At 45.9% G+C, this 21,806-nt stretch overlaps 1 protein-coding gene across 3 annotated transcripts in view; it reads right to left on the reverse strand.

Annotated features, from left to right (window-relative positions):
• The window catches only part of arfgef1 (ADP-ribosylation factor guanine nucleotide-exchange factor 1 (brefeldin A-inhibited)), a 154,848-nt gene that overhangs the window by 72,253 nt on the left and 60,789 nt on the right, over positions 1-21,806 (reverse strand). For 2 of the 3 annotated variants that reach the window (XM_060899862.1, XM_060899864.1), the window contains exons 2-6: positions 18,394-18,424; positions 16,519-16,675; positions 15,873-16,019; positions 7,804-7,983; positions 7,619-7,672 (exon numbers count right to left, since the gene is read on the reverse strand). In XM_060899862.1, the coding sequence (XP_060755845.1) occupies positions 7,619-7,672; positions 7,804-7,983; positions 15,873-16,019; positions 16,519-16,675; positions 18,394-18,424 (569 nt within the window). The remainder of the gene's footprint in view (positions 1-7,618; positions 7,673-7,803; positions 7,984-15,872; positions 16,020-16,518; positions 16,676-18,393; positions 18,425-21,806) is intronic. The other variant, XM_060899863.1, reaches the window with a different exon arrangement.

Below are 21,806 nucleotides of genomic sequence, written 5' to 3' on the forward strand. Positions count from 1 at the left end.
CTCGCACTCAGAAGCAGAATGAGGTCAGTATTCTTGCACAAGTATACGGTCTTGTATAAACATGGACAACCCTGATTCCAAAAAAGTTGGGACAAAGTACAAATTGTAAATAAAAACGGAATGCAATGATGTGGAAGTTTCAAAATTCCATATTTTATTCAGAATAGAGCATAGATGACATATCAAATGTTTAAACTGAGAAAATGTATCATTTAAAGAGAAAAATTAGGTGATTTTAAATTTCATGACAACAACACATCTCAAAAAAGTTGGGACAAGGCCATGCTTACCACTGTGAGACATCCCCTTTTCTCTTTACAACAGTCTGTAAACGTCTGGGGACTGAGGAGACAAGTTGCTCAAGTTTAGGGATAGGAATGTTAACCCATTCTTGTCTAATGTAGGATTCTAGTTGCTCAACTGTCTTAGGTCTTTTTTGTCGTATCTTCCGTTTTATGATGCGCCAAATGTTTTCTATGGGTGAAAGATCTGGACTGCAGGCTGGCCAGTTCAGTACCCGGACCCTTCTTCTACGCAGCCATGATGCTGTAATTGATGCAGTATGTGGTTTGGCATTGTCATGTTGGAAAATGCAAGGTCTTCCCTGAAAGAGACGTCGTCTGGATGGGAGCATATGTTGCTCTAGAACCTGGATGTACCTTTCAGCATTGATGGGGTCTTTCCAGATGTGTAAGCTGCCCATGCCACACGCACTAATGCAATCCCATATTTGATATGTTGACATTTGATATGTTGTCTATGTTCTATTGTGAATACAATATCAGTTTTTGAGATTTGTAAATTATTGCATTCCGTTTTTATTTACAATTTGTACTTTGTCCCAACTTTTTTGGAATCGGGGTTGTAAAAAGTAGGACATCTTTCTTTAAAATCACCGGCAAGTTGCTGTGCTATAATGTCAGAATATTTTGCATTTGGACAATTCTAACAACACGGCCCTCGATAGGCATGACTGGGGAGGACAGTCAAGAAATTGTCAGTGACGTACAAGGATGATTGGTCGGGGTCAAACTTGAAGTGTTCCCAGTCTCCCAACCAAGAAACGACAGCACTAATCTGACATAGTGACCATCACGAAAGACAAAAAGACATCATGCAGTCTGATCCTGGCATGAGATGAATAAAATACATGTCCAGGGAAAAAATAAAATCACTGATGGGGAGGTGTGATGTAGCCTGATGCAAAATGCTAGCCTGGGCCCGCCCATCCTAAGCGTGACGCAACACGAGGGCCTGTTGCGAGCTTAGTCTGGCCAGGCAAGCTATCTCCAGCATCTCCAAGCTCCCGAAAAATCAGGAACCAATCAACTTTGAGCATCTCCAACAGCCCTGGGTAGAGGCGTGTTCAAGGCACTGACGTCGTAGAACTGCGACCGGAAGCCATAGATTGTTTACAGAATCTATGCCGGAAGCGCTTCATTCACGCTTCCGCATCTATTACGCATAGATTCTGTATTGAAAGCATTCAACGGGAAGTTCTCATTGAAAACGGAGCAAAGAGCAGCCCTGGAGGGATTTATTGAAAGGAAGGCCGTTTTCGCCTTGCTCCCGACCGGCTTCGGTAAGAGTTTAATCTACCAGTTAGCCCCGTCGCGTCGCGTCGCATACGTCAGAGGAAAGAGTGATGTGATTGGTTTAAGCTTCGTCACAGCCTTTTCTGGTTTCGACCAGTAGCAAACTGAGGCATTTCAGGGAGGCGGGTCAACCACGGGCTCTGGGAAACGGTTGGGCTTAATATCTTGGCCAGACCAATGCTCGCAGAGCTTTGTCGCGTTAGCCAGACTAGCAAAACGCATTTACTGTCCCCACACCAAAGTAGAATATTTTTCAACAAATTGTCCATTTTTTACTCATTAATAATTGCGTTTAATGTAGTGGCGTGTCCAAGAAACTAATTAGTTCCTGTTAAACAGTCGTTTTCTCGAAGGCACTGAGAAAAAGATCTGCAGCTTGTCATGTAGCACTACAGAAACGATATGCGATTTATATCTTGAAGAACCAGGAATGAGAGGTCGATCACAGACACACTAGCCTAGTTATACGCGAGCATCTGTGAGCTCGTGTATGTAGAAGAGGGTAGATGGCACATTCATCCGAGTGCGTTACACTGCGCTGTGGTGATGCAGCTGTTCGAAAAGATGTGGTTGACTGGTTTCACGGGTTTTGGAGGAAGCACATGTTCGCTACCTCCTTTCATACGACAGAGAGCTGGAATGTGACCAAATTAGGAAGAAATTTTATACACGGAGAGATCAACACGCAAACGTTCGCATGAACAGAAGTTAATACGGCCTTCGACTTGGCGGCATCCAATTCAATAATTATTCATATATGCATTTCTTTGTCCTAGATAACTTGCCTGAACCCCCTCCCCCCAAACCATGGCTCTTTATTGCCTGTGTTAGATGAGCTGCAATATTTATTTTTAATTGTAATGCATATTTTTTTTTTATTTGAATGTGCCATCTGTGTGGGCTAGCTGGGATAATTAGCTGTGAAGTGCTGGAGGTGTGGAGCGCAGCGAGAAGAGCAGCTCATGTTTAACATGCAGCTCATGGAGGCCTCCATCCAGCCCACACCCATCACCCTCCCCTACTCACCACGAGCCTCTGCACCTCAGACAAGCATTTAAACCTTCAGGAAAGGTTAAATTGTACATTACTGTGACTCGAGGCCTATTAATCAGATCATCGCTCAGAAGCGGAATCATAACCTCATAAGAGCGCTACGATATACAGCGTGTCTGAAAAGTCAAGAACCACGGAGAGCATCGAGAAACACTCTCTCTAACTGACCTCTAAAACTGTACATTCCCGAGGCATAGCTCTCATTCGTCTCTCACTGATCAGTGCGTGTCAGATAAATGGGCACCAAGATGTGTTCTGACAGTGTGAAAATGAAATAGACCCCGCCTCCTTGGATGAACGGACACGAGTTCATTGCAAACTTTGTTTTTAAAGGTCCCATGGCATGAAATTTTCACTTTGAGGTTTTTTAACGTTAAAATGAGTTCCTCTGACCTTCTTAAGTCACCCCAGTGGCTAGAAATTTCATAATGTGTAAACCAAACTATGCCCAACATTTGAGAATGGCGCGTCAAAACGGCGCGTTGATAAACTCTTCCCTTTACTACGTCAGCAACAGAGATGATCCCCACGCCCCCCCTCTGGATTCCCACCCACTGTATGGATTGCCCCGCCCAGTTGTAGTGAGGAAACCATAGAGGACACAACAACATGGCATCACCTAAGCGAGCGAAACATGGAAATTGCGCTGTACATGGATGTGACAACACAGAAAGGAGTCTGTTTTTACTGCCGACGGGAGAGCCCCTGAAGACGCAGTGGCTTAATTTTATTTACTCCAATAATACGCCGTCGAGTCTACCTAAGACGGTGTATGTTTGTCGGAAGCATTTTCCTGATGAATGTTTCCACAACTTGGGACAGTACAGGGCAGGTTTTGCACATCAACTGTCACTGAAGCCTGGGTCCGTACCAAGCATCCCTGCCGCATCAGCCACAAACACCGAACAAGTAAGTGTATAACTGTTAAGTCGTTTTGCCGTGTTTTAAAATCGGTGCGTTTGCAATGGCTACATTAGCTGTGCAGCTAACTGCTTCCTGCAGTTAGCCAGGTACTCTGCGCTACCTCTGTTATAATAGCCAATCAAAACAGTTTTTACAAAGACACCCACATTCTTTTTTTTTAAGTCACTCGTTCATTTTATTTGTTTGTTTGTTCAGTAAAAACCCAAACATTTGTTGAATTTATTTTATTTCCTCGCGTCGCACCTTAATGACGTCAGCGCGCGGTATTTTTCCCCTGATTCTGGGCCGGGGTGTCGTGAGTGGCAGAGCAGCTCCATCGCTGCGATCCATTGAAAGTCAGCCCTAGATCCAATCTTTTGTCGGGAGCCGAGGTCGCGCGGGCGGCCCTCCAGCAGCACCGGCCGCCCGTGGAGGCAGCGGTTCTCCCAGGGGCGAGGAAACGGCAAAGTCCCCACTCCTCCATGGTAAAACTGCTCAATTTTACCATGGGCCTCAGGCTGAAAAAAACCCGACAAAGTCCCAGTTTTACCATGGGCTCGAGTTGTACCTTTTTTTTTTTTTTTTTTTTTTTTAGACAGGGCGGACGGACCAGGGCATTCGCCCGCCTGGCCGTGCCCGACGAGGAGCGCTAGCGGCCGGCTTGGGAGGCAGACGGCAGCCCTTCCCCCATGGCACACCCCCACCCTCTACCTTTCCCCGCCTCCTGCTTCTCATTAGCAAAACGACGCACTGGGAAAAGGGCTGAAATGGGGCTTTCTTCCAGGAGGCTATATCTATGTTCCGAGGGTTCATTTCGAGAAAGGCTACGGATATAACATCTGGAAGCCTCCACGATCCCGTTTAAAGCATCAACAAACCACCATGCCATGGGTCCTTTAAAGCAACATTACGTTTTGTTTAAAAACTCAGAAATGATCAAAATAAGGGTTTTTTTTTTTGCCATGTTAGTTGCTGGAGTAACTCTCTACACAAGTCTGTTTTAACCCAGACATCAATAGCACCAAAACCTCAAAACCCACATTCACTGCTCTGTAATGGTCACGCAATCAGAGACACCATTTTTCTTGTCCTATTTGTTTTCACCGCATTCCTTTTACTGCTTAAAAAAACATCTCCGAGGGGCATGACCATGTCGGGAGCAAGTTATTTATTATTCATAATGACCTGTATGGATTTTCTTACACCACTCGTATACATCAGAAAATACAATTGAGGAAAGGATCCAGAAAGGCCAAAAACATACATTTCAACTACCACTGATATGTTTCAGCGTCTGGTGGCTTGAGCAAAAAAAACCCAGATGTCGCTGTGGTGAAGTTCTGGGCATCCAAAGAAAGGATTTTCTGTCCAAGATGCTTTCAAAGCTCAACTTTAAGACACTATAAACACAGTTTGCGAAAACGAAAACAAATGTTATTTACTTTTTAACCTTGTGTAGGCTTTCAAAAGGTCATGTTGCGTAAGGAACGCTTGCTTGTTTAGCGGACGTGGCGAACAAAATCTGCCTTAAGACGTCCAAAACCTCGCTAACCAAGTGTGATTTCCTGACACTTGCAACAAATGTTCGGTAGAAAAGAAATGGACTTGAACCTAATCAGTTACTGGCCCTCAGTGATGGAGCTTCTGAACAGACACCGAATGGTAGAGATGGTTAAACTCCTCCTCTGCAAACCACAGCGTCGGCATCCAATTCCGGACCACTGTGAGGTCAGGTATGCAGAAGAGGGCAGTTAGCACCTTCCCTCAAGTATGTTATGCTGTCCTGTGATACGGCAGTTTGAAAGTATGAGGTTGGCCACGTTCACGTGTCTCAGATAAGAACGTGTGAGCCTTCACCTTCCTGGTTGGTAGTGGTGGTCATGTGATTGGAGACAGCTAGGAAGTTGGTAGGAATTAGCAAATGAACAAATTGGGTGAAAATGGGGTTGAAAAAAAAAAAAACACTTGGAAATGCAACAAATGTATTTGTTAAAACTAGAGTGGAAATACTTCGAGCACATCTCTCAGAAACTAATACTGCCTTTCAGTGCATCACTCCATTTAAGGCACCCCTTGCTTTATGACTGGAAGAACGCTATCAGACAAATCGGGGGGAAAAAAAAAAATCTCTGAGATGAGGCTCTACAATAACATCATTCTAAGCACAACAGGGAGCATTTTAATAGTTTCATTCACTTTGATTACCAGTTTTAGACTATGCTTAGAGACATTTCTGAACGTATGACATAACGAAGCATGGATTGTGATTCTCGTTAAGACCTGGAGATGTATGGAATCAATTTTGTGCCAAAATGTTCATATAATACTTTTGAAATATCAAACAAAAACGACAAATCAAAATACTCCAAAAAAAAAAAAAAAAAGTCAATTTTAGACTGGCAAACAAATTATTCGTGTAATCGTGCAAAATCTCAGTCTATTACTCTTCAGAAGCCTTTTATTTTTGTTCCGCGTCTTTCTCAGTTTTGTTTGGCGTAATTTATTTTGGTTGCGATTCCAGCTTTCTCGTTTGCGCTCCCTGACTTTCTGCTTGCAGTTTTGGCACAAACTTCACGTGTGGGTGGGCTGTCCAGGAACGCATTCCCATTGGCTAACTTGTGTTTGACTGACAGCTACGCTCAGCCATTCCCCGGAGACTGTTGCGGCCATTTCCTACTCAGATTCTGGCGGACTGTTTGACGAGTGACCGATCCATTGACGGTAAACAAGGATCGAGTGGACTTCAGTGGCGACTGATATTGAATTAATTCAACAAAGTGTAAGTGCGGGACAAATGTGTTGTATGTGCTGCAGTAGTGCACATTATGCAGGCGTGTTTAACGTTAGCAAGACAGCTATTATATTGGGCAGTGGAGCTAAGGCTTGCCACGAAACACCTGCATAATGTGCACTACTGCAACACATACAACACATTTGTCCCGCACTTACACTTTGTTGAATTAATTCAGTATCATAGTCGCCACTGAAGTCCACTCGATCCTTGTTTACCGTCAATGGATCGGTCACTCGCCAAACAGTCCGCCAGAATCCGAGTAGGGAATGGCTGAGCGTAGCTGTCAGTCAAACACAAGTTAGCCAATGGGAATGCGTTCCTGGACAGCCCACCCACACGTGAAGTTTGCGCCAAAACTGCAAGCAAAAAGTCCGGGAGCGCAAACGAGAAAGCTGGAATCGCAACCAAAATAAATTACGCCAAACAAAACTGAGAAAGACGCGGAACAAAAATAAAAGGCTTCTGAAGAGTAATAGACTGAGATTTTGCACGATTACACGAATAATTTGTTTGCCAGTCTAAAAAAATTGACTTTTTTTTTTTGTCTTTTGATTTGTCATTTTTGTTTGACATTTCAAAAGTATTGTATGAACATTCTGGCACAAAATTGATTCCATAGAGATGTGGCGTGCAGTGGGAGGGGGTAAGAGCAGCTCATGTTAACACATGTATGAGAAAAGGCTCCATAAGTCTAATGAAGTGATCTCATTTCGCAAACCATTACACAAACCAACAGCGACACCACAGATTGCATTCTACCGCGATATTTGATACAGTGATCCGAGACGCATGCATGAGAGCCAGTGGCGTCTGAGCTGTACGATCTGTGCATTATTTACACAGAACGCTCTTCCTCAGCATTGTGATGGTGAGCTGCACAGTTCAAACACAAGTCACTGGTTGCAATTCTTATAAAAATCAAAACACTGGGTTGAGATGAAATGGTGAGATGATCGTGATCCCGGTGAATCTAACACATGGCCACTCACTCGTCATCCACATGCAATCTAAACCACACACACACACACACACCCTAGCGGTACACTTCAAATATCTGTACACTTCAAATATCAAACAACCGAAAAGAAAAAAGAGAAGCCTGCAGGCAAAAAAATAAATAAATTTAGACACAGCAAGCACACATCAGATACAGACAGACAGGGAGAGAATGGAAGAGAGAGAGATGAAACAGATGCACACGAGAGGAAAAAAAAAAAAGAGAGAAGAATTATTCAGATCAAGCAAACTCAAGGCAGACCCTCTCGCTCTTTACCTGACGGTCACGCTTTCTGGACGCCATAGACCAACTGATCTTGTGATTTGTAAGCTAGGGTTCGAAAGGAGGAGATGGAGGAAGAAGAGAAGGAGGAGGAGGTATCAATCAAGAAGAAAGAAGAGGTTAGATCCAGGCCACGTGCCGGCGTATATTTTGACTGACAGGTTTGAGGTGCGACTCACAGCCTGGTTCTCCATGCGGGCGAAGATGACGTTAAGCATCTGGGTGAGTGTGGCTTTAGCTGTCGTCTGGTTGATGAGGTTCTTGCTGGCCAGATAGATGTTGTAGCACGTCCTGACGGCCTGCAGCACCGTGCCCTCGTGGATCTCGATGTGTTGGGAGGTCACCGCCGTCAGCAAGGCCTGGGGAATGAAGACGGAACGGGGATGTTTATCAAGCGGCGACAAAAAACAAAACAAAACCGTAACTCTGTATGTAGACATTTTGAGAAACATCAGCAGATCATGTGCAAGAGAGACCGCTATTTCTGGCACGCACTTACAGCTCCTTGCATAAGTATTCAAATGTAACGGCCATATTGTCCTACATTTTACAAGCTTGTCTGATTAGAAGGCTAATTGGTCCAATTATGACCTGTTAACTAATGTGTTTGTCACCAGTCACCTGAAATTAATCTAACTGACCAAAAACCTTTGCAGTTTTTTTTTTGCAAATGTTTCCTGATAAAGAAAATAGAAAAACAGTAAAGGCAGGCATATCAGACGCTCGCTGGCCGTACTGTGAAAACTCTGCATGCAGACGCTCATCTAAGTTTCCAAGTCTGTCATTACTTAACTCGTGAATATTTTCTATCATCTCATCTCATCATCTCTAGCCGCTTTATCCTTCTACAGGGTCGCAGGCAAGCTGGAGCCTATCCCAGCTGACTACGGGCGAAAGGCGGGGTACACCCTGGACAAGTCGCCAGGTCATCACAGGGCTGACACATAGACACAGACAACCATTCACACTCACATTCACACCTACGCTCAATTTAGAGTCACCAGTTAACCTAACCTGCATGTCTTTGGACTGTGGGGGAAACCGGAGCACCCGGAGGAAACCCACAGGGAGAACATGCAAACTCCGCACAGAAAGGCCCTCGCCGGCCACGGGGCTCGAACCCGGACCTTCTTGCTGTGAGGCGACAGCGCTAACCACTACACCACTGTGCCGCCCCATTTTCTATCATGAATACGATAATTAAAAATCTTATAATCTCTGCTTTCCAAAGAAATGTATCTGGTTAAGATCTGTTCGGTACTTTGGGAGTAACGGCAGGCTGAAGTCGGTACAACAGAGTAAAAACTCTGCTCATGGGAAGTCGGGAAACTGCGGGTGCTTTTTGAGTCATGGGAAAGCGCTCAGGCTCTCGCTCTCTCTCTCCTGATCGGTTTCTGACTGGATTACTCATGAATATCAAATCAGATAACTTTTATAGAGATGTTCTCTCGCTCTCACTGTTTCTGATGAAGGATTCAGCAAAATTTTCCGTCAGCTAGTTTTGCTGTTATGCTTCACAGGAGACTCAAATGAGTTTGCATAGCTTTACCTACTTGTTTTTTCAAATCAAACTGATTCATGTCAATAAATAACTATTTTAGAATATAACTGGAGTTGTTTTGATAAAAAAAAATATATATATATAAATTTTTTTTTTTTAGATCTTAGTGGTCGGAATGGTATTTTAAAAAACCAAAAGTCAGAAATGCGAGTGTCAGTTTCAGTTCAATAAATGTGAATTGTTTATTGGATGTGGATCACAGTTTTTTCAAGGTTCGCCTTGAAAGCTGTGAATATTCTCATTTATATTCTTTAATATAAACACTAGTAGGCCTACTTTTGAGAAATACAAAAGCCTACAGAGCACAAAGAGGGTATTAAAAATGACATGTTACTTTATTGAGTGTACCAATGTAACCTTTTCACCCAATTAGCATAATTCATACTAAATGAATACTAATCTACTTAAATAGTATTAAATCAGCATTAATTACACTGATTGAATAATAATGTAAATTAGCACAAAGAGGATATTAGGAAAAATGTATATCTTTTTATTCACACATTACCAAATTAGCATATTCGATACTAATTAAATACTAATTTGCATAATTAACATTCATGTTAATTGAATACTAATATGAACACTAGTAGGCCCTACTTTTGAGAAATACAAAGGCCTACAGAGCACAAACAGGGTATGAGAAATACATTTACTTTATCGAGTATACTAATTTAACATTTTCACCCAATTAGCACAATACTCATTTGCATCATTTGTTTTTACTAATTTTCAAACTTTGCATTCAGTATATTACCATGCATGTGCTGCCAATTTCCATGTAAATATCTTGAAAAATAGAAAAAAGTTATTAAGAAAAAAAAAACAAAAAAACATTTGATCTCACTGGGGGGCGGCACGGTGGTGTAGTGGTTAGCGCTGTCGCCTCACAGCAAGAAGGTCCTGGGTTCGAGCCCCGTGGCCGGCGAGGGCCTTTCTGTGCGGAGTTTGCATGTTCTCCCCGTGTCCGCGTGGGTTTCCTCCGGGTGCTCCGGTTTCCCCCACAGTCCAAAGACATGCAGGTTAGGTTAACTGGTGACTCTAAATTGAGCGTAGGTGTGAATGTGAGTGTGAATGGTTGTCTGTGTCTATGTGTCAGCCCTGTGATGACCTGGCGACTTGTCCAGGGTGTACCCCGCCTTTCGCCCGTAGTCAGCTGGGATAGGCTCCAGCTTGCCTGCGACCCTGTAGAAGGATAAAGCGGCTACAGATAATGAGATGAGATGATCTCACTGGTTAACGAGGCCCATTTTGGACCATGTGATCCTCAGACAGAATATTACAGCAGTTTTCTCAAAATGAAGCCGTTTTTTTCGATCTTTGATTTGTAATGTCTCAACAACAGATAAACATTTTAATTCTGTAAAAAGTATGTTCTGCATTCAATTCCGAATTCAATGCCAGCAGTTTCAAGCAATTTGGACTGAATTGGAGTTTTCACCTGAAATGCCCAAGTAAAAGAAAGTAAAGAAACATCCGAGCTCTCACCACAGACATGTAAAGTGACGTTACTTAAAAGGTGCATCAGATGAGGCAACATAAACCGACATAATATCTGAAGCTATCCGCGGGCCACTACCAGCTCAGGGCCTTAGCGTACAGTGTCTATCAGCGATGTTCTCTGGAGCAGGGCAGCCCGTTCACTGCTCTCAGAGGAGCTGCTTAAACGAGTCGCGTGCACATGTGCAAGTCTATGTTCTGCTTTTTCCATTTCCCACGAAGAATAAATTCAGATTCTGTACAGTTACTGACTCATTCTGCATCCTTCTCTCTGCTTAAACAAGAAAGAAGTAACGTTCGTCTCGTCCAGCGACATTGTGCAAACGTGTCAGGTTAAATTTGGCAGCTCTTAATAAAAAGACAAAGCGTGCGTGTGTGTGCCCACGCGTCGGCTTCCCAAGACGTGACTGGCTTTGGCTTTTACTTCTGCTGTCGCAACCAGAGTCCCTGCTTCACTCTAATCGCAGTGTACATCCTTTAGAACCACTGTAGCCCTCGAGCGTTCCCCATCATCTCTCTCTCTCTCTCTGATCGTCCATGTTCTCCTGCTGCCTGACCTGCACACATTTCAGCTGAGATGCGCCTCCTCTCGCCCTCCCCAACCTGCCCAGTTCATCAAACTGATTCAAGTTTGATTCGATATGATTCAGTTGAGTGAAGTAAAGGTTTTCCACCATGGGAAAGTCTTCAGGACAGACAGCTGTGCGCACTCGGCTTTCTCAGGAACATCACGCCGTGCGTTTCTGACTTATTAACTTGGAGTGAAAAACAAGAGGCGAGTGAGGGCAGCACATGACTAGCTGTGAGTGATAACAGGAAGGAACTCGTACCGCGGGTGGATTCTGCAAGTTTAGCAAGCAGCAGTGTTTTGGCGGAGATTTCCTGCTCAGCTCTTACTGGAACTGAAGCTCAACTTGGTAGCATGATTTCACTCCTCCCCCCCCCATTTCTCTCCCTCTCTCCCCCTCACCATTTCTCTCTCCCTCTCTCCCCCTCACCGTTTCTCTCTCTTCTCTCACCATTCCCCGCTCTCTCTCGTCCCCCTCACCATCCCCCCTCTCCCTCCCCCCGTCTTTTTCTCTCTCTCCCCCTCACCGTTTCTCTCTCCCTCCTCCTCACCATTTCTCTCTCCCTCCCTCACCGTTTCTCTCTTCTCTCACCATTCCCCGCTCTCTCTCGTACCCCTCAACATCCCTCCTCTCCCTCCCCCCGTCTTTTTCTCTCTCTCTCTCTCTCTCTCTCCCCCTCACCGTTTCTCTCTCCCTCCTCCTCACCGTTTCTCTCTCCCTCCTCCTCACCGTTTCTCTCTCTTCTCTCACCATTCCCTGCTCTCTCTCGTCCCCCTCACCATCCCCCCTCTCCCTCCCCCCTCACCGTTTCTCTCCCCCCTCACCGTTTCTCTCTCCCTCCTCCTCACCGTTTCTCTCTCCCTCCTCCTCACCGTTTCTCTCTCTTCTCTCACCATTCCCTGCTCTCTCTCGTCCCCCTCACCATCCCCCCTCTCCCTCCCCCCTCACCGTTTCTCTCCCCCCTCACCGTTTCTCTCTCCCTCCTCCTCACCGTTTCTCCCTCCCCCTCACCGTTTCTCTCTCCCTCCTCCTCACCGTTTCTCTCCCCCCTCACCGTTTCTCTCTCCCTCCTCCTCACCGTTTCTCCCTCCCCCTCACCGTTTCTCTCTCCCTCCTCCTCACCGTTTCTCCCTCCCCCTCACCATTTCTCTCTCTCCCCCTCCTCACCATTTCTCTCTCTCCTCTCCTCACCATTTCTCTCTCCCCCTCACCGTTCCTCTCTCTTCTCTCACCATTCCCCGCTCTCTCTCGTCCCCCTCACCATCCCCCCTCTCCCTCACCGTTTCTCTCTCCCTCCTCCTCACCGTTTCTCTCTCCCTCCTCCTCACCGTTTCTCTCTCCCTCCTCCTCACCGTTTCTCTCTCCCTCCTCCTCACCGTTTCTCTCTCCCTCCTCCTCACCGTTTCTCTCTCCCCCTCACCGTTTCTCTCTCCCCCTCACCGTTTCTCTCTCCCCCTCACCGTTTCTCTCTCCCCCTCACCGTTTCTCTCTCTCTCTCACCGTTTCTCTCTCTCTCTCACCGTTTCTCTCTCTCTCTCTCACCGTTTCTCTCTCTCTCTCTCCCCGTTTCTCTCTCTCTCTCTCCCCGTTTCTCTCTCTCTCTCTCTCCCCGTTTCTCTCTCTCTCTCTCTCCCCGTTTCTCTCTCTCTCTCTCTCTCACCGTTTCTCTCTCTCTCTCACCGTTTCTCTCTCTTCTCTCACCATTCCCTGCTCTCTCTCGTCCCCCTCACCATCCCCGTCTTTTTCTCCCTCTCTCTCCCCCTCACCATTTCTCTCTCCCCCTCACCGTTTCTCTCTTTCCCTCACCGTTTCTCTCTCTCTCTCTCCCCCTCCTCACCGTTTCTCTCCCTCCCTCACCGTTTCTCTTTCCCTCCCTCACCGTTTCTCTCTCCCCCTCCTCACCGTTTCTCTCTCCCCCTCACCATTTCTCTCTCCCTCCCTCACCGTTTCTCTTTCCCTCCCTCACCGTTTCTCTCTCTCCCCCTCACCGTTTCTCTCTCTCCCCCCCTCCTCACCGTTTCTCTCTCTCCCCCCCTCCTCACCGTTTCTCTTTCCCTCCCTCACCGTTTCTCTTTCCCTCCCTCACCGTTTCTCTTTCCCTCCCTCACCGTTTCTCTTTCCCTCCCTCACCGTTTCTCTTTCCCTCCCTCACCGTTTCTCTCTCTCCCCCCCTCCTCACCGTTTCTCTCTCTCCCCCCCTCCTCACCGTTTCTCTCTCTCCCCCCCTCCTCACCGTTTCTCTCTCTCCCCCTCCTCACCATTTCTCTCTCCCCCTCACCATTTCTCTCTCCCTCCCTCACCGTTTCTCTCTCTCCCCCCCTCCTCACCGTTTCTCTCTCTCCCCCCCTCCTCACCGTTTCTCTCTCTCCCCCCCTCCTCACCGTTTCTCTCTCTCCCCCCCTCCTCACCGTTTCTCTCTCTCCCCCCCTCCTCACCGTTTCTCTCTCTCCCCCCCCTCCTCACCGTTTCTCTCTCCCCCCCCTCCTCACCGTTTCTCTCTCCCCCCCTCCTCACCGTTTCTCTCTCCCTCCCTCACCATCCCCCTGTCTTTTTCTCCCTCTCTCTCCCCCTCACCATTTCTCTCTCCCCCTCACCGTTTCTCTCTTTCCCTCACCGTTTCTCTCTCTCTCTCTCCCCCCTCCTCACCGTCTCTCTCCCTCCCTCACTGTTTCTCTTTCCCTCCCTCACCGTTTCTCTCTCTCTCTCCCCCTCCTCACCGTTTCTCTCTCCCCCTCACCATTTCTCTCTCCCTCCCTCACCGTTTCTCTTTCCCTCCCTCACCGTTTCTCTCTCTCCCCCCCTCCTCACCGTTTCTCTCTCCCCCCCTCCTCACCGTTTCTCTCTCCCCCCCTCCTCACCGTTTCTCTCTCTCCCCCCCTCCTCACCGTTTCTCTCTCTCCCTCCCTCACCGTTTCTCTCCCTCCCTCCCTCACCGTTTCTCTTTCCCTCCCTCACCGTTTCTCTCTCTCTCTCCCCCTCCTCACCGTTTCTCTCTCCCCCTCACCGTTTCTCTCTCCCTCCCTCACCGTTTCTCTTTCCCTCCCTCACCGTTTCTCTCTCTCCCCCCCTCCTCACCGTTTCTCTCTCCCCCCCTCCTCACCGTTTCTCTCTCCCCCCCTCCTCACCGTTTCTCTCTCTCCCCCCCTCCTCACCGTTTCTCTCTCTCCCTCCCTCACCGTTTCTCTCCCTCCCTCCCTCACCGTTTCTCTTTCCCTCCCTCACCGTTTCTCTCCCCCCCCCCCTCACCGTTTCTCTCCCCCCCTCCTCACCGTTTCTCTCCCCCCCTCCCTCACCGTTTCTCTCCCTCCCTCCCTCACCGTTTCTCTCCCTCCCTCCCTCACCGTTTCTCTCCCTCCCTCCCTCACCGTTTCTCTCCCTCCCTCCCTCACCGTTTCTCTCCCTCCCTCCCTCACCGTTTCTCTCCCTCCCTCACCGTTTCTCTCCCTCCCTCACCGTTTCTCTCTCTTCTCTCACCATTCCCTGCTCTCTCTCATCCCCCTCTCTCTCCCCCATCTTTTTCTCTCTCCCTCTCCCCCTCCCTGTCCATTTCTCTCTTCCCCTCTCCCTGTCTGTTTCTCACTGTCTCTCTCCCCTGCACCATTTCTCTCCACCCATCCATTTCTCTCTTTCTCCCTCCCCCCTCTCCCTGACCCCCTCTCTCCCTCTCCCCGTCCGTTTGTCTCTCCCCCTCACTATTTCTCTCCCCCCACCGTCCCTTTCTCCCCGTCCATTTCCCCCTCTCCTCGTCCGTTTCTCTCTCTCCCCCTCACTATTTCTCCCCCCCCACCGTCCCTTTCCCCCTCTCCTCGTCCGTTTCTCTCTCTCTCTCCCTCACCATTTCTCTCCCCCTCACTGTCTCTCTCTCTCCCTCTCCATTCCTCTCTCTCGTCCCCCTCTCCCCCCACCATCCCCCTGTCCCCCCTCTCCCTGTCCGTCTCTCTCCCTGTCCCTCTCCCCATCTGTTTCTCTCTCTCCCCCTCACTATTTCTCTTCCCCCACCGTCCCTCTCTCCCCCGTCCATTTCCCCCTCTCCTCATCAGTTTCTCTCTCTACCCCCTCACCGTCTCTCTCTCTCTCTCACCATTCCCCGCTCTCTCTCGTCCCCCTCTCTCTCTCCCCTCACCATCCCCCCTCTCCCTCCCCGTCTTTTTCTCTCTCCCTCTCTCTCTCACACCCTCCCCTTCCCCCTCCCCCTTGTCCATTTCTCTCTCCCCCTCACTATTTCTCTCCCCCCACCATCTCTCTCATCATATGCGTCATTTTTCCGACCCAATATCGCATTAGACAGTTGGACCAATTTTCTGATTTGGATCAGGAATCCAGATTTCTGTAACACTGCTTTGTGACAATGTCCACTGTTAAACAAATACAACTGAACTGAAATGAATGAAACCAGTGTCACTTAGTACTGTAACCCAGTTTCTTATCCAATACTAACTCTGAACCGAAGCCTCACTCTCTCACACTGTTTCCCATAAACTCTGAACTATAACTGAGATCAGCTCATCTGCACTCCGACATTATTATAACCTGTAAAACCGTGCCTCATTTTACATATTTCACGTTTTATAGCGCTCCACCGGAGTCAAATAAAGTCTAAAAGTAGAAGCCGTTAGACCTTTATGATCTGAAGCTGAACTCCCTCGTCGGTCTGCGGCCCCTGGAAGCAGCCGCAGATGGTCTCGATGATCCTGTCGATGAGCTTCTTCCCCGGGGCGGTGCTGTCCGGGGCGCTGCCCGTCAGATGACCATAAGCGATGAGTTTCTGCAGGATTCAAATCCGCAGGCTCAGAAACAGCAGCATAACCAATACACAAGTCCAACAGGCAGCTAGCAGCAAATACAAGTCAAGAGCTCGAGTTAATGATCATGTCAAAAACATAAGAATGGGATCTCAGTGACTTTTTGTGCTTTCTGGGATGCTTTTCTGCTCAGCACAGTTGCAAAGAGTAGTTATTTGAGAAACCGTGCCAGTTTGAAAGTTCTCCTCTGACCTCGTTCATCAACAAAACGTTTCCGTCACTGAGATTACTTTCCCCCCCCCTCATTCTGATAAACATCAAGTTAACCGGAGCACTTGAATCACTGGCTGATTGGATCGTTGCATTAAAACTCTAACTCTCTGAAGTATTCCTTTAATGGATTGCCTCCAGTCTGCTCCGGGTGCAAAATCTAGAAACATGACGCTAAAATGATTTTTGTCCGTTACACTCAATCACATGATCTGTACAGTTGATAAGGGCAGCTCTGGAGATCTCACTGACCTGTAAACAGTCTAGCGATGTGCTGACGATGCGGGGACATTTGGACTGACAGGCTAACTCGAACGGCAGGAAGTACTTATCCGCTTCAATGAAGGTGGTCTTGGATTTTATGGGAGGCAGGGTACTGGAACTCGACTTGCTATCTCCAGCAGGGGGGCTAAACGAGAAAAGAAAATGAAATGAAATTGAATCAACTGCATTATCAATCTGGGGCAGTGCAAGTCAAGCCGAGAGACAATCTTTACAGAAACGAAACACAGTGGCAGTGGATGGAGAAGAAGGGGAGCTTAAAGGGAATGGAGGAAAAGGTGAGACACACAGTAACAGGGCAGAGTGGAGGGATCAGGAGAGGAGCGAAAGATGGCATAGCCTTTCTTCTCTTCACTTGACTTTTATTCTTACTCGTTAATCCGGCGATAGAGGATTTGCCCAGTCACGTTTTTACTTGCTGTAAATGGAGCTTTAGCCGCATCAACAGGGAGAAGAAAGCGGCACCCTTTTATTAAAAAGGTGAAAAAGCCAGAGTGGAAATCTATCCTCATGTTAAAGGAACAGTCCACCGTATTTCTATAATGAAATATGCTCTTATTTGAATTGAGACGAGCTGCTCCGTACCTTTCCGAGCTTTGCGCGACCTCCCACTTAAGGCCAATTTATGCTGACAACCCAGTCCTCGCAGACGGTGTCGCAGACAGTGTCTGCGTAGCCCCCCCACCTTCGCAGACGCTCTGCGCGCACCTCCCAAAAATTGTGACCACCGCAGAAGCCTCGCAGACAGCGCCGCAGACAAGAGGGCTCTGATTGGTCTGCTGTACACGCACTTCCGCTTCTCTACTTTCCCGGTTTGTTTTGTTTTCACGACCGGCATTTTTAAAAACACGAGCGAAGATGGAGCAGCACGAAGAGCGGTTGATCGAGGAAGTGAGGAAGTACGGACATCTATACGACTCCAGTTCTAGTCATTATAAGTAACCGGAGGATAAACACTCCACTAACCACACCCACCAACTACTCCTAGCGACTTCGCGCCCCCTTGCGTTGTGCCGGTGAATAACATCGCACACGCCTATTACTCCCCGCTCAACGATAAATTACAACTGTCTGCGAAAAGCTATCTGCGAAAGCCTTGTCGCAAGAGCATGCAGAGGCCTTTAGTCAGACGCAGTCAGACGCGCTGTCACTCCTGTTAGCAATGTAGCTAGGCTCAGTATGGCCAATGGTATTTTTTGGGGCTGTAGTTAGATGTGACCAAACGCTTCCGTGTTTTTCCTGTACTAACACCTTCTGCGCGTTTCGGCAGCGCATTGATATCTGAGCTCCGTATCAATGCACTGTCGAAGCGCGCAGAAGGTGTTAGTACGCCTGTCATTATAGTGCGGACTTTCCATAGCATAGAAAATCGCTACGTTTCAATTTGTGTAACTGAACTTGTTTCATATCACTGGTCATATAAACCTATGTAAACAGGAAAAACGCGGAAGAGTTTGATCGCATCTAACTACAGCCCCAAAAAATACCGTTGGCCATACTGAGCCTAGCTACATTGCTAACAGGAGTGACAGCGCGTCTGACTGCGTCTGACTGACTGGGAGGTCGCGCAAAGCTCGGAGAGGTACGGAGCAGCTCGTCTCAATTCAGATAAGAGCATATTTCATTATGGAAGTACGGTGGACTGTTCCTTTAAAGTAAGAGAAAGTAGGATTAAAGCACCTCTAAGATAGATGCTGAGAAAACGTGACATGTAAAACAGAAGATGAAGAAAGCTACATGACGAAGCAAGGCTGCTGCATTACAATGATGTAATTAAGGAAAAAGTAACTTTAAAAAAAAAAACCCATTCCATACTGAAACACTGCTGCAAACAAATTTGCTCACCTTAATTTCTCAGATTCTGCTTTTATTTCCTCTGTGAAAGACAGAAAACAAGACAAACATGATCAGCAACATCACAGAAAAAGAAGACTTTCATTCCAAAAAGCACTCAGCCAAATCAAGAGACGTTCCAGCAGATGGTTCGCCCTCCAATATCATGATTTTTTTTTTGTTTAATATTTTAACATGGTGTTTGATAAAATTCCTGAATGTAAAACTGCAAAGTGCTGTATAAAATACTACACCAAGATATCAGACATGAGGGATGACCAAAAGAGAGGGAAAAAAAAAAAAAGATCCAGAGTTTATGATTCCTTGCCGATGTATTGGCTCGTGCCGTGTGTTTATGCTGGGAACGATTTCACAGATGGAAAACCTCAGAAAGCGCAAACAGCAACTCAAGGGAAGGATTCAGAGGGAGGTGTGAAGACACAGAAGGTGCAAGGGAAAGAGGTGACGACTACCTCCGCTTCAAACAGAAATGAAAATCAATGAAAAACACTTGACAGCTGTGTTCGTGGCCAAAGCTGGAATTTGATTAGGCAGAGATTTCCGATGAGGCTTCTGCATCAGCCGAAGGATTTCAGTGACAAAAAGACCAGGGTCAGCTGGAAGTCTAAATAACACAAAAAGTCGGGTCTGATGGTCTGATGTAGAGCTGTACTCATGGCCCAGGTTAGGGGTCGGCGATCTCATTATCTCTAGCCGCTTTATCCTGTCCTACAGGGTCGCAGGCGAGCTGGAGCCTATCCCAGCTGACTACGGGCGAAAGGCGGGGTACACCCTGGACAAGTCGCCAGGTCATCACAGGGCTGACACATAGACACAGACAACCATTCACACTCACATTCACACCTACGCTCAATTTAGAGTCACCAGTTAACCTAACCTGCATGTCGTTGGACTGTGGGGGAAACCGGAGCACCCGGAGGAAACCCGGAGGGGTCGGCGATATGACAAAAATATTGTATTATGATACATCAAGATATTTCTTTCTATGATACATGATAATGTGCATGTTTGCCAAGAAGCTGCCAGAAATTCGTAAGCATTCAATAAAGCCTGTTAAAAATGGAGTTCGATCATTTATTTAAAGAAAAATAAATTTAAATATTCCATTCAATATTGACAAAACAGCTGCTTTTAAATCAGAGATTGTAAATAAATAATCTGTAAAAAGGAATTTAAACGTTCTACAATTTTAAAGATTTCAAAACAGGTACAAAATTTTAGCATCAGCTGCATCCAAATAGTTTATATATAAAAAAAAAAAAAAAGACAATTTTACAGATTTTAATGATAAAAGAAACTACTCATGATAACGACTTTTAAAAAAATAACTTGCAATTTGTAATAAAATATCTGTAAAAAAAAAAAATTTTTACAATTTAAGATTAGTAAAATACTTGAGCACCAAATCAGATGCTTCCAACCTGACTGTGCAATTTGTTCAATATGTAAAAAAATATATTTAAAAAAAAATTGCAAATAAATTTTGAAAAAAAAAAAACAAAAAAAAAAAAATTATTTTATAATTTTAAAGATTTAAAAAGGTCAGCACAAAACTTCAAATCAGCTGCTTGAAATCTGTGCATTTTTTTAATCTGTAGAAATGAAAAATATTTTTAAAAATAAATTAATTCGTAAAGCTAACCAAAAAAAAAAATTACAATTTAAGATTTAAAGGTCCCATGGCATGGTGGTTTGTTGATGCTTTAAGAGCAATTCCAGCGTTATGGACGTGACACTTGAACTCAAAATGGCAACAAATGACCCAGTGCATGTTTTATTGTCTCCCAGTATTTAAACAGGTGTTGCATATTTTAAGGCTGTACCATACTGGAGAAGTGATAGAACAAGAACAATTCCCATAGTACATCTAGGGCATGCCAGAAAATGCCAATAAAAGATGCGTTATGGATGTGACAGAAAAAGCATCACTTTTCTTGGGTGACTGTACATTTTTATCAAACTCTGAAATTGTAAACCTAATGTCGAAATGGAGATATCCATTTGATAGAGGGGTTCAAGGTGAATATTAAAAAATCTTTGTTTAAAATATTTTGTATTTCATGCAGAGTTTCGGAAGGAAAAGTCAGCGTTATGGATGTGACGAAATTCCGTTATGGATGTGACGCGTCTGAAATAGACATGGCATATGTTTAGAAAATCAGCAATTTAACCACCATAACCCTTTGAAAAACTCTCTAAATATCAGCTAAAACTATCAAAGTTCTTCAATAATATTTAGGATGGCTATTGTTTTGCTGTTTTGTGGATTTTAGCATACATTTCTGTGGCTTGTGGCAATAATATAGAATTGTACATGATCAAAGTTGATTTTAGCTTGGGTTTTACATTATAAGAAAGAAAGACTGACAGTGACATATTAGATTGGTTACAAATTGGTTCAACTTATTCACATCTGTAAAATACAGGCCGAGGTGATATCTCTGGGAGTGGTTTTGATGTATTACATGTTGCTTTATTTTTGCATGGTGAGGTTGACATTTACATGGAATTGCCCTTAAACGGGCTCGGGGAGGTTTCCGGATGTTATATCCGTAGCCTTTCTCGAAATGAACCCTCGGCACGTAGATATAGCCTCCTGGGAGAAAGCCCCATTTCAGCGCTTTTCCCAGTGCGTCGTTTTGCTAATGAGAAGCAGGAGGCGGGGAAGGGTAGAGGGTGTGGGCGGGTCTTATCATTAATATTCATGACATGTAAACGTGTTACCTCTGATTGGCTAACAGCACTGTGACGCTACCTCCAGTGGGTCAGAACAAGCGGATGTGGGTGTCTTACTATGGCGAGAGAGAAGGAACAAACCGCGAAGGGAAAAATACCGCGCGCTGACATCATTAAGGTGCGACGCGAGGAAATAAAATAAATTCAACAAATGTTTGGGTTTTTACTGAACAAACAAACAAATAAAATGAACGAGTGACTTAAAAAAAAAAGAATGTGGGTGTCTTTGTAAAAACTGTTTTGATTGGCTATTATAACAGAGCATGCTGCATGCTTTTTGGTTTTGTAGCGCAGAGTACCTGGCTAACTGCAGGAAGCGGTTAGCTGCACAGCTAATGTAGCCATTGCAAGGCTAACGTGGCACCGATTTTAAAACACGGCAAAACGACTTAACAGTTATACACTTACTTGTTCGGTGTTTGTGGCTGATGCAGCAGGGATGCTTGGTACGGACCCAGGCTTCAGTGACAGTTGATGTGCAAAACCTGCCCTGTACTGTCCCAAGTTGTGGAAACATTCATCAGGAAAATGCTTCCGACAAACATACACCGTCTTAGGTAGACTCGACGGCGTATTATTGGAGTAAATAAAATTAAGCCACTGCGTCTTCAGGGGCTCTCCCGTCGGCAGTAAAAACAGACTCCTTTCTGTGTTGTCACATCCATGTA

Source organism: Neoarius graeffei, chromosome 19, assembly GCF_027579695.1.
Source record: "Neoarius graeffei isolate fNeoGra1 chromosome 19, fNeoGra1.pri, whole genome shotgun sequence".
Classification (NCBI taxonomy): Eukaryota; Metazoa; Chordata; class Actinopteri; order Siluriformes; family Ariidae; genus Neoarius; species Neoarius graeffei.